This window comes from Solea senegalensis, linkage group LG21 (assembly GCF_019176455.1).
Source record: "Solea senegalensis isolate Sse05_10M linkage group LG21, IFAPA_SoseM_1, whole genome shotgun sequence".
NCBI lineage: Eukaryota > Metazoa > Chordata > Actinopteri > Pleuronectiformes > Soleidae > Solea > Solea senegalensis.
Window position 1 is genome coordinate 17,509,613 of NC_058040.1, and position 15,397 is coordinate 17,525,009.

The 15,397-nt window shown below is 45.1% G+C and overlaps 2 protein-coding genes across 3 annotated transcripts; one reads left to right on the forward strand and one right to left on the reverse strand.

The window, feature by feature from the left end:
• The first annotated feature begins 1,663 nt into the window (after positions 1-1,663).
• Positions 1,664-4,834, forward strand: LOC122758100 (UDP-glucuronosyltransferase 2C1-like). The gene is made up of 6 exons (XM_044011990.1): positions 1,664-2,110; positions 2,607-3,096; positions 3,597-3,877; positions 3,990-4,074; positions 4,152-4,371; positions 4,448-4,834. The coding sequence occupies exons 1-6, from the start codon at positions 1,862-1,864 to the stop codon at positions 4,722-4,724; spliced, it is 1,602 nt and encodes a 533-aa protein (XP_043867925.1). The 5' UTR covers positions 1,664-1,861; the 3' UTR covers positions 4,725-4,834.
• Positions 4,835-7,118: 2,284 nt separating this feature from the next.
• Positions 7,119-15,128, reverse strand: ythdc1 (YTH domain containing 1). 2 transcript variants are annotated; one of them, XM_044012546.1, is made up of 16 exons: positions 14,931-15,128; positions 14,191-14,292; positions 12,189-12,487; positions 11,701-12,070; positions 11,556-11,618; positions 11,365-11,459; positions 11,162-11,270; positions 10,942-11,059; positions 10,769-10,853; positions 10,516-10,670; positions 8,926-9,005; positions 8,739-8,775; positions 8,573-8,612; positions 8,164-8,226; positions 7,889-8,077; positions 7,119-7,765 (listed from the first exon to the last, which is right to left on the reverse strand). In XM_044012546.1, the coding sequence occupies exons 1-16, from the start codon at positions 14,959-14,961 to the stop codon at positions 7,577-7,579; spliced, it is 2,025 nt and encodes a 674-aa protein (XP_043868481.1). In that variant the 5' UTR covers positions 14,962-15,128; the 3' UTR covers positions 7,119-7,576. The 2 variants fall into 2 exon arrangements, with proteins under 2 accessions (XP_043868481.1, XP_043868480.1); XM_044012545.1 differs by having other exon boundaries at positions 11,701-12,073; positions 14,931-15,127.
• Between the last annotated feature and the right edge of the window lie 269 nt (positions 15,129-15,397).

Here is a 15,397-nt window from a genome sequence, read left to right on the forward strand (position 1 = left end):
CGAAGTGGTGCGAACACACGAACACACGTTTGCTGACTTTATCCGGTACATTAGCTTCATATATAAAATCCTCTGAGGCTGGAAGTTTGTGTAAAACACTGTGCTCCACTGTGCAGCCACAAACAGCACACTTGTCCCTCCGCATAATACCGCTCTTCCTCCCTCGCCTGCACTCTCGCAGGGACAAGGTGGAGCTAAGGTGGAGCTAAGGTGGAGCTCTCGAAGTACTTACTTACTGGTGGGCAGTGTTGGGAACTTTACTTTAAAAAAGTAATTAGTTATACTTACTCACTACTTGTTCCAAAAAGTAACTGAGTTAGTAACTGAATTATTCTATAATAAAAGTAACTAGTTCCCAGGGAAAGTAACTATTTGCGTTACTGTTAAAAAAAGTTGCTGTATGTCAAAGAATGTGGATTTTTTTGTGTAGTTTTCACAAGTCAGTTGAAATGAGTAGAACAGACAGATGTTTGTACATAACTTTCTATATTTATTGCACGTCGACAGACGGCAAGATGTTTATCCTGCACTTCAAGTATTATCTTTGTAAGAAAAGTAAACAGTTACACCATATAAAGTGCATTTAACTCTAGCAAATTAAATCAAACTCTCTCAACCTGAGACAACAAAAAAGTGTGTTTAGGTCTGTAGTCTTATTATATTATATTATATTATAAATAAATCAAACTCTCAATAATCGTGTTTTTGGCAACTAACTTTGTAGATGTTTTTGCTTCGGGACATAATGTACACATTACATGTACGTTCTTGCCTTTGATCACAATGAAGTTGAAGAAGTGATTTTATCGCCACAAACAATGGAAATGCCAACTTTACATCGGAATCCTGATACTGATCGAGTGTTTTATCGCCTATACTTACACTAAGGGGGACCACGAAAACATGACTGAGTATTCTTTTTCCACACTTTGGCGACTGGTAGGGCCTCCAGAGTCCCAAATATAAGTATTAAAATGGTTAAAAAGTTAATTTTGCATAATATGTCCCCTTTAAAAAAGTGAGGATTGAGTCATGGTGGCTCAGTGGTAGGGCGAGCTGTAATCGGAAGGTTGTGGGTTCAGTTCCTGGCTCAGCTAGTCTATATGTGTCCTTGAGCAAGAAACAATAAATCCCATGTTGCAGCATGTGCATGGGTGAAAACTGTAGTGTAAAGCAGCTCATTGAGACTAAAAAAGCTCTATATAAATACAGTCCATAATACCAACTCCTCTTCTTCTTCTGATTTTATTTGTACGTAATGAAATGTAGTCCAGTACTTAATGAGTAATGAGTAATTAATTGAGGAAATGTGGAGTAAAAGTACACAATGAGTAAAAGTACACAATTTATGTAGGACATATAGTGGAGTAAAAGTAAAAGTTACTAGAAATGAAACAACAAAGTAAAGTAACGAAGTATTTGTTGTTTGTTGTTCTTACACTACCACCTATAACCTGACTTCGGTCAAGTGAGCCGTCATTCGTTTTTAAGTGCGCCTTTGTAGTCAAACTTACGGTCGACTGAGAGTATCGGCGCTCGTTTGATACCGAGCGAGATCGGTTTTCAAAATAAGACGTTACTAATACAAGTGCAATCAATCGTGCTGATTTTAAGACATTGGGTCACATTGTCCAGAAGCTTTTGAACGAAATATTTTCCCTAATTTATTTAGATTTTTACTGTACAATAACAACACATTGGCCACTCCCAGCATTCACCGTAAGTTCGGCTCACTTGACCGCAGTTATGACTTGTTTGGAAATCTTCCCTCCAATCAGAGCGCAGCTCTTATCTGTGAGCCGTGGACGTTGATCTGCTGCGGCTGAAGCAAACATTAAAACTTTTGAAGTCTCTCTCTGACATGAAGCTTCTTCGTCATGTTCTTCTCCCTCCCGTCCTCCTGCTTGTCCTCCATCACCTCGCCGTGGCGGACGGCGGACACGTCCTCGTGTTCCCCGGTGAGTACAGCCACTGGCTGAACATGAGGAACATCATGGAGGAGCTGGTGCGGCGAAACCACTCCGTGACGGTCGCGGTTCCTGACGCGTCGCCGTCCATCAATTACAACAACAGCCGCGACGCTGCCAAGTTCAATTTCCTGGTTTTAAAGGTGATTTCATTGTTCGACATCAACGACTTTCATATTTGTTTGTTTTCATAGATGAATTAAATGACTTTCAGTGATATTCAGTGGTTCTACTCAAGTAAAAGTACCACTATCTATTTTTGATAAGACTTTACTTGAGTACAAATGTACTCAAGTTACTCAATTTCAATCTCACATGAATAGTTTTTAAATAAAGGCAAACCTTTACAAATTAAAATGCTGACAAAAAACATGTAAACACTTCACCTGTCAGGTGAGTGAATGAATGATGAGCAGAGAATATTTCAGTACTCTTTCCACCTTAACTCAGTAACTGATGTGATTTAAAACGTAGTGAAGTACAGTACTTCATACTTAAGTAAAGGTAAAATTGCAAATCAAAGTACAAGCACACCAAAAACCCACTCAACTACAGGAACACGAGTAAATGTAATTCATTACTTTCCACCTCTGTCAGTATCTTTTAGTTTAGTCACATGACTCTGGGTCTCCCCCTCAGGTCTCGTACACTCGGGAAGAGTATCACCAGCTCTTTCTTGACTTCATCCACTTCTCCATGACTGAGCTGCCGCGTGCGTCCATGCTGCAGAAGGTGCTCCTGCTGCATAATTGGGCCCAGCGCTCCATCGACTTCGGCATGCGTCAGTGCGACGCCATGTTGAAGAACGAGCAGCTGATGGCGACCCTGCGGGACGCCGCGTTCGACGCTGTCCTGGTCGACCCCATGGTGATGTGTGGCGACCTGATGGCCGACGTGCTCGGCCTGCCGCTCATCCTCTCTCTGCGCTTCTCGATGGGCAGTGTCATGGAGCGGCATTGTGGCCACGCGGTGGCGCCACCGTCGTTCGTCCCCACCGCGCCGCTGCCGTACGGCGACCACATGACGTTCAGGGAAAGGGTCATCAACATGGTGACGTACGTGGCCACGTCCGTGATTACAGAGTTCTTCTGGAGGACAACGCTGAACCAGTACTACAGTGAGCTCAAAGGTTAGTGACCAGTATGGTGTGGTCAGTGAGAAGAGCCTGGTCAAAGGTCACAACAAGGTCAAAGATTCTTCAGGTGCTGTGGGCGACTGGACTTGAAAAATCTAAAAATATTCGCCACATCCTACATCTACGTCAAATGCGAGATTTAAAAACCTGACAAACTTGTGTTTTGAAACATAGAAAGCCATTCCCAACACTGAAATGAAGTCATTTGTCCCATCTTCGCATCCCCATGCTACTCTCACACAGCTTTTCTCAAGCATGAACTACAGGTTTTGCGGCTCCAGATTAATTAGATTTGGGTGAAAAGGGGTTAAAAATGGCTCTCCTGATTCTCGATAACCTGAGACAAGGTGTGAACGGGTCGTTACGGGGTCACTTGAGAGCCAGAGTCTGCTATTTCGCCCACTGCTAACTCCCGAAGAAGATTATGACCTGGATGACTGAGATGACCTTCACCGACAAGGTCAAAGATCAAAGCTCTGTTTCCTGTGTGTCAGGACGTCCCACCAGCATGTGTGAGATTCTGGGCAACGCCGACATCTGGCTCATCCGGACATTCTGGGACATCGAGACGCCGCGGCCGGTCCCGCCCAACTTCAAATATGTGGGAGGTCTCCACTGTAGGCCGGCCAATAAGCTGCCGGACGACCTGGAGGCCTTCGTTCAGAGCTCGGGTGACGCCGGAGTGGTAGTTGTTTCTTTTGGCTCCATGGTAACCAACCTGACGGCAGAGCGTGCCGACGCTATCGCTACGGCTTTAGGACGAATCCCACAGAAGGTCAGAAGCTCCACCCACTCAGGCAGATGTCAGCGTATATAAATATATATGTATTTACTGTGTTGACAAGCATGTAGTTAACATGTTTATTAACATGTTTCTGTGTCATTAGGTGATTTGGAGGTTTAACCACAAACCAAAGACGTTGGCGCCAAACACAAAGCTTTGTGATTGGCTGCCTCAGAACGACCTCCTGGGTAAAAAACAGTTTTGTTTTGTATGTTTCCTAACGGAGTCCTTTCATAACAAAAGCCTGGTTGGTACTTCCTGTCAGGTCACCCTCTGACCCGAGCGTTCGTGACTCACGGCGGCACCAACGGCCTGTATGAGGCCGTGTACCACGCCGTGCCATTGGTTGGTCTCCCGCTGTTTGCAGATCAGCCCGACAACCTCGCGCGGTTGACCCGCCGCGGCGCCGCCATCGTCCTCGACATCCACACCATGACGTCAGACGAGCTGACGGAGGCGCTGCAAGCTGTCATCGACCAGCCGAGGTCAGAGGTCGACTTTAAATATTAAAAGCAAGAAGAAAACTCTTTGACCACTCTTTTTATCTCCCATGATGCTCAGCTACAAGACCAACATGCAGTACCTGTCGGAGCTGCACCGCGAGCGCCCGGTGTCGCCGCTGAGCACTGCTGTGTTCTGGGTGGAATATGTGATGCGACACGGCGGCGCGCGCCACCTGCGTCTGGCCTCACAGGAGCTGAACTGGTTCCAGTACCACAGCGTGGACGTGGTCCTCGCCCTGTTGGCTGTCATGATAGCTTGCTGCGCCCTCTGCTGGGCAGCGGTGAGATGTTTGCTGCGGAGCTGCAGACGAAGACGGCGTGAAAAGAAAGACTGATGTGTTTATATTGTTTGTTTGTGTGTAAAGGTACAGCAGGCAACTTCAGAGAAACGATGATATTTTCTGCCGTTGTCATGAATTAAAGGTTCATTTGTTGATAAACTAAACATGTTCATGTGAAACCATTGATGCTTAGCACTCTTGCCTTTGCAGCAGGAAGACCGGGTTTGTGACCAGGTTAGAACAAAGGCCTTTCTGCACAGGGTTTATTCTCCCAGTGTGTGCGTGGGTTTTCTCCAGGTTCTCTGGTTTCTTAACACAGTCCACAAACATGCAGATTTGGGGATTAGGCGAATTGGTCCCTCTAAATTGACCATAAGTGTCATACGTGTGGAAGTGAATGGTTGTTTGTCTCTATGTGGCCCTGTGACGAACTGGTGACCTGTGACTTCCAGGGTGTACACCGCCTTCTATGTCAGCTGAGATTGGCACCATGTTAGGATAAAGAGGTAGAAGATGAATCACTATGATCCACGCACTCATTGGAAACTGTAAAAGAAGCAATGTAGTATGACATGTGGGCCACACAGCAGACTCTTGACAGGTTCATTATTTGTTTCAAACTTTTGCCCTTGAACTGTCAATATTGGAACTTGATGTGAGCCACAGGTCAAAGGTAAACACCTGTTGTCTTGTGTTACAATGCAAGCAAGTACTGGTATCCCAGGTTCCTTGATTAGATAAGATTTTAACATAGCTAAATAACTTTTCATTGTATGCTTCTTTCATACATTACATTAAAGGAGACATATTATACCTTATTTCCCCAAGTTAAAATAGTTCCCTGGTGTCCTAATGAACATGTCAGTGACATGCTTTGGTCAAAATACCATAAGGATGAAGCACCATAGCAGTTCAATAACCCTGCTAAACCCGCCCCTTTCAGAATGCTCGGTTTTGTGCACGGTCCCTTTATATGCAAATGAGACACAGGCAAACACACACCCACTTCTTCCAGGGGGTTTCTGATTTGTCCTTTTTACTGTGCTCACTCGCTCAGCTCCTGTTTCCTCCGCTCCATTCCTCTCCCCCCCCCTCCACTAGTTCTCTGACAATATCAACATGGCAGTGTGCGCGGAAAACAGCGAGAGTGCCGTCACAGGAAGAGACGTTAGACACAAGGATCAAGCCGAACAGTGCCAAACTGTAAATCTGTTAAAAACACTTAGGGACAGCACCGCTGATCGCCACCGCTGAGCTGCATAAACTGCCGCTGTATGTGACTGTATCAGACTGAGTCTGTGCTCCGGTCATGGAGGACGTATTGAACAAATATTTTTAATTAGGACGTGTCAGAATGGTCAGTTATGAGCTCTATGTGACCTTTTCTTAACAATGTGTGTGTTTGTACATCGGTGAAATACGGTTGCTGACTAAATACGGCAACCGCTGGCCACAGTCTGATGCGAAGTGGTGCGAACACACGAGCACATGTTTGCTGACTTTATCCGGCACACTAGCTTCATATATAAAATCCTCTGTAAAACACTGTGCTCCACTGTGCAGCCACCAACAGCACACTTGTCCCTCCACGTTGACATAATACTGCTCTTCCTCCCTCGCCTGCACTCTCGCAGGGACAAGGTGGAGCTAAGGTGGAGCTCTCGAAGTAAACTTACTGGTGGGGTGATCACATTCGCGGTGAAATGCACATGCTGCCGTCATAAGCGCAGGGAATTCAACATCGCGTGTTATATCGCCTATACTTACACTAAGGGTACCATGAAAACATGACTGAGTATTCTTTTTTCACACTTTGGCAACTGGTAGGGCCCCCAAATATAAGTATTGAAATGGTTAAAAAGTTGATTATGCATAATATGTCCCCTTTAAATATCAGCTTTTAAAAGGCAGTAACCCTTTTACTCCACTACATTCCCCCTAACTATTTTTGTTACTCGTTACTACCAAATAAAATCAGAAGAAGAGTTGGTACTATGGTCTGCAATTATCTCGAGCTTTTCTTGTTTTGATGAGCTGCTTTACACTACAGTTTTCACCCACTCACACGCTGCAAAATGGGGTTAAGCTTCTTTGCTCAAGGACATATAGACATGCAGAACCAAAAATTTAGCTCACAACCTTCCAGTTAAAAGATAACTTGCCCTACCACTGAGCCACCATGGCTCAATCCATTAGTTTTAGTAAGTTTGAAGTAAAAGTATTAAAAAAGTACATTTTACATCAGGAAATGACTTGATACTGAAGTACAGTAAGTGTCATATACTTCAAGACTTTTACTTAAGTAATATAATCAAAAGTCACTTCAACTTCTACCAAAATCATTTTCTGGTAAGATACAGTGGGGGCTTAGGAAAGGAGTGTATTACATTATACATAAATACATTATTACATTTGACAACATTGTTGATTGAAGGATTTTATTTTTTATTTTGTACAAAACAAGCACAGGCTCCGCCTCCTCCGTCCACAAACGGAAAACAATAAACGTCACATTTGAGCTGACCACTGTTCAATAAAACAGAATCAAAGATCACCTCACACCAGTGATTGTCATGGTGGTGACCAATCACAAAGACTTTCTAAAAACATCCAGCAGGAGGCAACGGTGGACTGAAAACAGGAAATGAAACAAAAGTTGCAGTTTAAAAAAAAGACAAAAAAAACGAAAAATAAATAAATGAAATTAAAAAAATTAATCTGAAGGACTTTACAGGAAACGTCATCCAACCTTTCACAATAAAACAAGTGTGGATGTGTGACAGGATTTTTCAAAATAACAGTTCTTTGTTTTGAGATTTGATTCACATAAAAACTGACACTGCTCATTGTTTTATTCCAAATAAACAAAAAAACAAGAAACACTGACAGGATGTGACACCAGCACATCACCTGCGATACCGCCCCCTTTCTTTGTCCCTCTCTCTCTCCCGCTCCCTCTCCCTCGGTCGCTCTCTTTCTCTCTCGCGCCGTGGGCCGCCGCGCTCTCTCTCCCGCTGTCGCTCGCGCTCACGTCGGCTGCTCACCACTGCCTGTGTCCGCCGCAGGAAGTCGTCCACACGCATGTCATAGTCATGCTGCATGATAGATTAAAAAAAAAAAGAAAAAGTAAACATTTTTAAAAAAAGCATACAAATGCATCAGACAGATGAGGAATCAGTAAGACATAATTCAGAAGTGATACAGAGACAGTCACTGACTGGGCTGGAGGCGAAGGCTCTGTGCTGTAGCACCCTCTGCTTGTCTCGGAAGCGAGGGGGCGGAGCCTCGTGTGGCGGCATGGCTGGGTGGTGGTGGTGGTACGGCTGGTGAGGAGGGGGAGGCGGGTGGTTGTGGTGGTAGTAGGGGGGGTGGTGCGGGGGCGGCTGCTCTACACCAGGGTACGCCGCCTGATGACACATACATGAAGTTGTGAGTGTGTGCGTTGTCAATCAGCTGATCGATCGGGGAGTAAGATCAATAACACAAATCATACCAGAGTCTGCCAGGGAGCAGGAGGGCCGACGCTGTGGTGATAGTCCCGCATGTAGTCGTACGACTGTAACAGGAAGTACAGTGAACACACATGCTGACATAACACAGTGAAGCTAACATCTTACTGTGATCACATGTCCCTCATGTTGTCATAAGACTAAGACTGTAACAACAATTAGCGGAAAAAAACCTTGATGCTAAGCTAACAGTTTAAATGCTACTGTTATCACATGTAGTTATAAGTCTTACTGTGATCACATGACCCTCAAGTAGTAATACGACTCGAAAAGGAAGTACGGTGTCCATACCTGACACAGGCAAAGAGGCTAACTGAACAAACTGATGCTAAGCTAACATGCGGTGATCACACGAACAGGCTCAGAAAGCATGCCAACAGGTTTGAGACTCACCCCATTGAGAAAAACATCTCGTCTGACGCTGGAGAATCGCCTGAAACAGTACAAATAAAACAAATTAAAGCTTCCGTCTGTAAACGTGAACTGAAGTCGACTGTCAAAGTGTCGCGTTGCGTTATAACAACGGTTGTTCTGTAGCTCTGTCTATTTTGAGTCTCACCTGTCCACTGGCTGGTTACGGAGGTCCTGGATGAAGCCTGGAAATAAAATACTCCTTGTTAAGTTTCAAATTAAATGACAAAAAAAGGGGGGAAAAAAAATAAACAATAATACGAAAAACCATCAAACATTCACGTTTTCTTTTAAAACTCAAAAAAGAACATGAACAAAAAGTGACCGCAGACGACCTGCGCGCTGGTTGAAGTCCGGTGGTCCATCAGCTCTCGGCCGCTTCCTGCCATGGAGGTCGTACTCTTCAGGTCGACGCCTACATGAATAAGTTGACAAGTAAGACACACACACAAGCATGCGGAAACACGTCACATGCACATAAGCTATCAATAGGGCTGTTGCAGTCGTGGTAACACCGAGTCAAATTCACAGAATAAATTGGACGTTATTTTGCGGGCGGCTCCAGTAAAATCAGCTGTCTCATTATTCTTACCTCCATGATTTGATTTGAGCCCAGTTCTGCCAGGTCGGCTCGGGTTTGGACTCTGTATCAACAGTAATTTACATGCGTCCGAGTCATTAACTAGCTTATACTAACTGCATGGCAATTTCAGCAGTGATATGAAAGATCTGACAAATTTAGGTCGGAAAAATCAATACCACGACGGCCCTAGTGATCAATAATATCTGTCCATCCAACCAACCAATCAGATGACTCGACGTCCTGCGGGACTGGACGCCATGTATGTTTAAAGCATGTTGATAAATTTCACTTCAGACACACAAGTAAAACAACAAACAAATAACCTGTGAAAGAACAACATACCGCTTCTGTTGTTTATGTGGGCGGGGCTTGTTTGTTTGTCAACAACACTATAAAAAGTTTTTCTCCTCATCAGTCCAAGTTAAAGGCTTTTTTTAAAAAAAACCCTCTTACTTTGAAAGGGTGGAAGGAAGTGATGATGGTGATGATGATGGTGCAGTCCTGTCAAGCAATACCAAAAGCCCCGCCCACTTCAATCCCAGCCCCACCCCTTCGAGACCTGCAATAGTCCTTCCTTTTGCTGAGTCCATTCAGGATTCTGACTCCGCCCCCCAATAGTGTGACACACACACACACACAGTCCTGAATCAGTGTGGGCATGTATAGGTGGAGTTGGGGGCAGAGTTAACTGTCCTTTCTTGGAGGGGCGGGGCTTATCTTTTTCAGTCCAACAGTCTGTAACTCTACCTTATTAGAGCCAGTGAGGAAGCCCCGCCCACTCACAAACATCAACCCTCTCTTTGGATATAGTCCAGAGGCCCCGCCCCCTGCTGACCAACCTGCACCACCTTCTCAAAGACCAGAAACAGTCAGTTCTACAATGCTGGCCCCGCCCCCCTCCAGTGACGCTTGTCCTTTATGCTTTTATTTTGAAAGGCTCAGCCACAGTCCCGCTAAGAATTCAGATTTTTAACATCCGAAGTACGAAACTCCTGCAAAGAAAAGAAATTCAGTAACAACAGAATTTAGAAACTTAACTTGTTAACCGTTTAAAGAACTATATGTTTAAACTTTCACTGTAAACGTTAAGAAACGACTTGTAGGGCCTTTTAACTTCCTGCCTGACTTTACGACTTCGACCATAGAGCGAGGTGTCGCTCCGGTGACTGGACAAACCACAACAACCAGAGAACCAGCAACACTTGACACCCGACATCGCTAGCCACTGGCTCTAAGCAGCGGTCGTCTCCGTCGTCCAGCAGCAGGTGGCGCTGTGGTCACAGCAGGAGGAGAAGGAGAACAGGAACAGGAAGCGGGAGGAGGAGCTTGGTGATTGGCTAACCTTCCCGGTTCGCGTTGCGGTGGTCGGCCTCGGGGCCGTGGTTCCGATGGCGTCCGACGTTTGTGACGAACGCGGCGAGCTACCTGGTGGACGTCCACGCTTTCATCCAAGGGGAACAGGGTGCAGAGCTGTGCGCCGACATCTGGTTGGATCTCCTGGAAGAAAAAAAGGGATAGTTCCATTTTTTCAGCACAGTGGGTTGCTTATTATGCGTCAGCGCCACATTTAACCATACTGGAAAACAAAAACGTACCTGTCCGTCACGGCCGATCTTCACCGGCTTGTGTTCGTTCCAGGGATTCGCCAGGTGGGACGTCTTTGTGAAGGGAAGTTCCCTCCTACCAAACACACACAATGTGACCAACTGACCACATCCAGTTGTTGATATTCCATGATGTCACAGTTCTGCAAGTCATGGTTGTTTACCTGCAGAGCCAATCGATCTTAAAGACTCCGCCCAGCATCTTGGCGTTCATGCCGGCAGGAAGAACCCAGTGAATTGGAGATCCGCCATGATGAGACTCTGATGCCAGGCGAGCAAACCCTACAGACACGACGACAACAACAAAAAAAAAACACAACCTATTCAACATCGTTTCCAGAAAAATCAATAATTAAATCAGACAATCAATTGAGTACTTATTACCTTGAAATTTGCCGCTCTCCCTCACTGAAAAGACCAGGATGACACTACGAGCTGAGCGGAAAGCTGCGTTCAGCTTCTTCTCATTCACTGGAAGTGTTGACCACACGCCCTGAAAAAGAAAAAAACACACACGACATAATCAATATCATGTTATGACATTATCACTTCAAATTTGAGCATGACGTCGTTAGGCGACATTGTACCTTGGCTTTTGCCAAGGACACATTCTCATGGTTGTTGCTCTTTATGAGGAAGAATCGAGCTTCTCGCAGGATGTAGCGCAGCTTAGTGGTCGGATCTGGAAGACAGGAAAGTAATCTGATTACTCATCTGACGACTCAGCAACACAGCAAGGAGGTCGCTTCTTAACGATAAATCAAGATGGCTGCCTTACTCTCCATCCCTTTGCGAACGGCTCGCACTGATGAAGATAACTTCTCATGCTTCTTCTCTGAACCTTTAAAAATAAAAGCAAGGGACTGAATACGAGACAATTCAAAAAGTTAAAAAAAAAGAGTGTTGTGTGTCGTCATAGTTACCTGAAGCATCTGAAGCGGAGCCCGAGTGAGCCGACTCGCCATCGTCTGAGAAACTGACCGAGGAGGCGGAGCGTGAATCTCCGGCCTCGCTGCGAGTGTCGTAGTCATTTCCTTCGCCACGACGCTCGTACTCCTCCTCCTCTTCTTCCTCTTCCTCCTTCTCGCCTTCTTCCTCCTCCTCCTCCTCTTCTTCCTCCATGCCCTCTTCCTCTTCGTCGTCGTCCTCCTCTTCCTCCTCCTCTACATGTGAACCAGCGGGGGAAGAGCTTCCTGATCCCTGCTCTGAGCCATACTCTTCTGTTGCATCCCCCTCTGATTGGTTGTCCTCCTGGTGAGGGGTGGGACTTGGACGACGCTCGTCGCGCCTTAACTTCTGAAGACAAACGTTTACAGTGAGTAACAGGACAGAAGTAGCAGTGGCTACGGTGATAGTGCTGCAGTATCATATTAATTGTAGTATCAGTAGTATGGGCGGCAGTTAGAAATACCTGAGGCAGACCCTCCAGGCCTCTCTGAGAGTCACGGTGACGTGCATCCTCTCTCATGCGGCTCCTGGGCGGAGCGTCTCGCGTCCCTCTGCGACCCTTTCGCTCATCATAATATTCGTGACGGTAGCTGGAGCTGGTGGAGTGTCTGCCCCGCGGGCTTGGTGCTGCCTTCTTAGATGAGGAGAGAGGTGGACCAGGCGCTCTCTTGTTGGAGGATGACCTAGAGGGGGCATGACTTGCTGATGGCCGGAGTCTCTTCAGGTCATGGCTGTCAGAGCGCTCACTCTTTCTCTTTGTTCCTGACAGACGGGAAGAAAAAGTGAGATGTCAGATGAGGAGAGACAACAGCCTTATCAGTAGTAGCAATGTACAGTCCCTGACAAACGTCTTGTCACTTATCCATTTTTTAGAAACAACAGCTTATAACCTGACTTTTAATTAATCCATTGGTTTTAGAAATGGCTCATACGAAAGCTAAAACCCTACCAAATTATGTTAAATATACTAAAATAAATTTGCTTCACTGAAGAAAGATTGATCATTTAATGAACACAGAAAGGTTTTGGCCAGACAAAAGTTTTGTCGCCTACAGAGAGTAATGTGAAAATTGAACAAATAATTTACTTCAAATACAAAAATATGTTGCATAACATCAGTGAATTAAGTAGTGGTGCTGTGAGATCCATATTTAATATCTTGTATGACTTCAATGAGCTTGAAGGACTTCATCCATGCGGTTCGACAATGATTCATACAATTTATTGATGAAGTCATTAGAAATAGCAAAGAAAGCAGTCTTACATGCCTCCCAGAGTTCATCAAGATTCTTTGGTTTAGTCTTCCTCTTTCATTCTACCCCAGACATGCTCAATTATGTTCATGTCTGGTGACTGGGCTGGCCAGTCCTGGAGCACCTTGATCTTCCTCGCCTTGAGGAATTTTGACGTAGAGATGGAAGTATGCGATGGAGCACCATCCTGCTGCAAAATTTGACCCCTTTTATGTTTGGGAATGTAAGAGGTAGCTAAAACTTCTTGATATTTTAGGCTATTGATATTGCCTTCCACCCTACAAATCTCTCGCTCACCCCCATACTGGAGGTAACCCCAGACCATGATTTTTCCGCCACCAAACTTAACTGTTTTCTGGGTGAATCTCGGATCCATGTGGGCTCCAGTAGGTCTCCTGCAATATTTGCGGCGGCTGTGATGTAATTCAACTGAAGATCCATCTGAGAAATCCACCTTCTGCCACTTTTCCAGCGTCCATCCTTTTAACAGGCTGTGGGCCTTGCAAATGCCACACGTTTTTTTAAATTGCCTTTTGTTTAGTGCTGGTTTCTGGGCACTGATTCGACCATGGAAGCCATTTTGAGACAGAATTCTACAAACTGTTCTGGTTGACACGGGGACTTGAGGTGACCAGCCCTGGTGGAGCTCTGCTGCAGTGGAAAAGGGGCTGGCCTTGGCTTTTCGAGCCAACAAACGGTCCTCCCGAGCAGTTGTCTTGCGGGGTCTGCCGGACCTGGGCTTGTCAAAAACATCTCCAGTCTCTTCAAATATTTTTCTTATTCTTTGTACTTGATGCTGAGACACATTGAAGGTGTCAGCCACCTCAGCAGTGGATCTGGTCTTCAGCCTCTTGAGAATCAACGCTTTGGTCTCAGGGTGAATCTTAGGCATGTTGTCAGAGGTCAAGTTGCAGTTGATGTGAAGGTCTGGTGTGCTGCGGTTCTTTTTATACACACCCACTAATTGATTGATCAATTACTGATCACAGGTGAGGCTGTAATCTAGGATTAGGTGCATCATATGACAAGGTAACAAGACTTTTGTCTTTGCATAAACTGACTCAGTGGGCTTTACCAAGCTGTGAACGTTAGAATGCTTTTCAGCATTTTCGTTTTTCAACAAAACATTATTAAAGCGACAAGACTTTTGTCAGGGACTGTAGAGCAACCAGAAACTGAATTGCTACTATCAGTGGTATATTGAAGATGCACCTTTTTTGTCGCTGACGTCACGCTCGCTCTCAGGGTTGTACAGCTCATCATCTTGATCAGGAGCTTCAGTCAGAAGATCTTCCAGAACGTTCAGCTCTCCGTCTGAAAGAAACAAACCAATTTAGGAACACGATTAGCTGGTTGTAGGAGTGAATGTTTCACCTATAAAGGCAACGTGAACCTCAATGATGGCTTTGTATACGAAAACTGTACTATACGTTCATTTCGTCCATAGTTGTACCACTTTAATACAACCAATTCCTGCGTTATTGTAGTAGTTTAATAAACTGTTTATGATGGATAATAAAAAGGACCTGCTATGTAAACAACAATAACACGTCACATTGGTGTTGACATTCGAATTGGAAATGTGTGTGTCACGTTAAGGATCGAGAAAGATCAATACACAATTTATAAGCAGGACAAGTTGTTTATCCTCCACGATAATTAACCAATCAGCGCCCCGATCGATTAGGACACAGTGTGGTTCAATTACACGCGGTGTGAGTTTGACTCCGCGAAATTAAGTTCTCACTGTGTTAACCAGAAATAAAATACTTGTTACTGGAAGAGTTGCTCGCACGCACGTTACTAACGTCATCAGCTCACTCTGATGAATAAATAATCGATAAGTGATCAGTCGATCAACTGCACTGCGAACCCAAAGTATCATGAGAACAAAGATAGCACGGGCGCTAACGGCTAACTGTGGCTAACAAAGCAAACCTTGCGTGCGTTACCTTTGTCCTCGCGCCGGTCAGCCGCCGCCATCACCGCCGCCACGACGTGTCAACTGCCTCGTGCTCAGGTGTGGCACAGGTGGATCGAGTATGAGTTGAATCCAAAGAGAAAAGGAGGAAAAACAGAAAGAGAAACGCAAATAGAGCAAATGGCGGACACGGGATTCGTTCTTCTTTGATGTTTAGCGACGGGTGACAAAGCAGCTTATTGGAGCATTACCGCCACCTGCTGGAGCGTGCACCAGTGACAGGAAGCTGCTTCAATTTTTTTTCTTTGCTGACAGCTCATACATTACTGTGATTAATAGATTAACTGTGACTTTTAGACTTAAAGTGCTGACAAAAGCACCCGTGTCCATCCACTGTGACACAAAAAACAGGTAAATATAACGACCAAAATCATTTATTTATGTCTTATTCGTTAGGAATTCTGGCTCAACGATTTCCAACTATTGTTTTCATCTGGT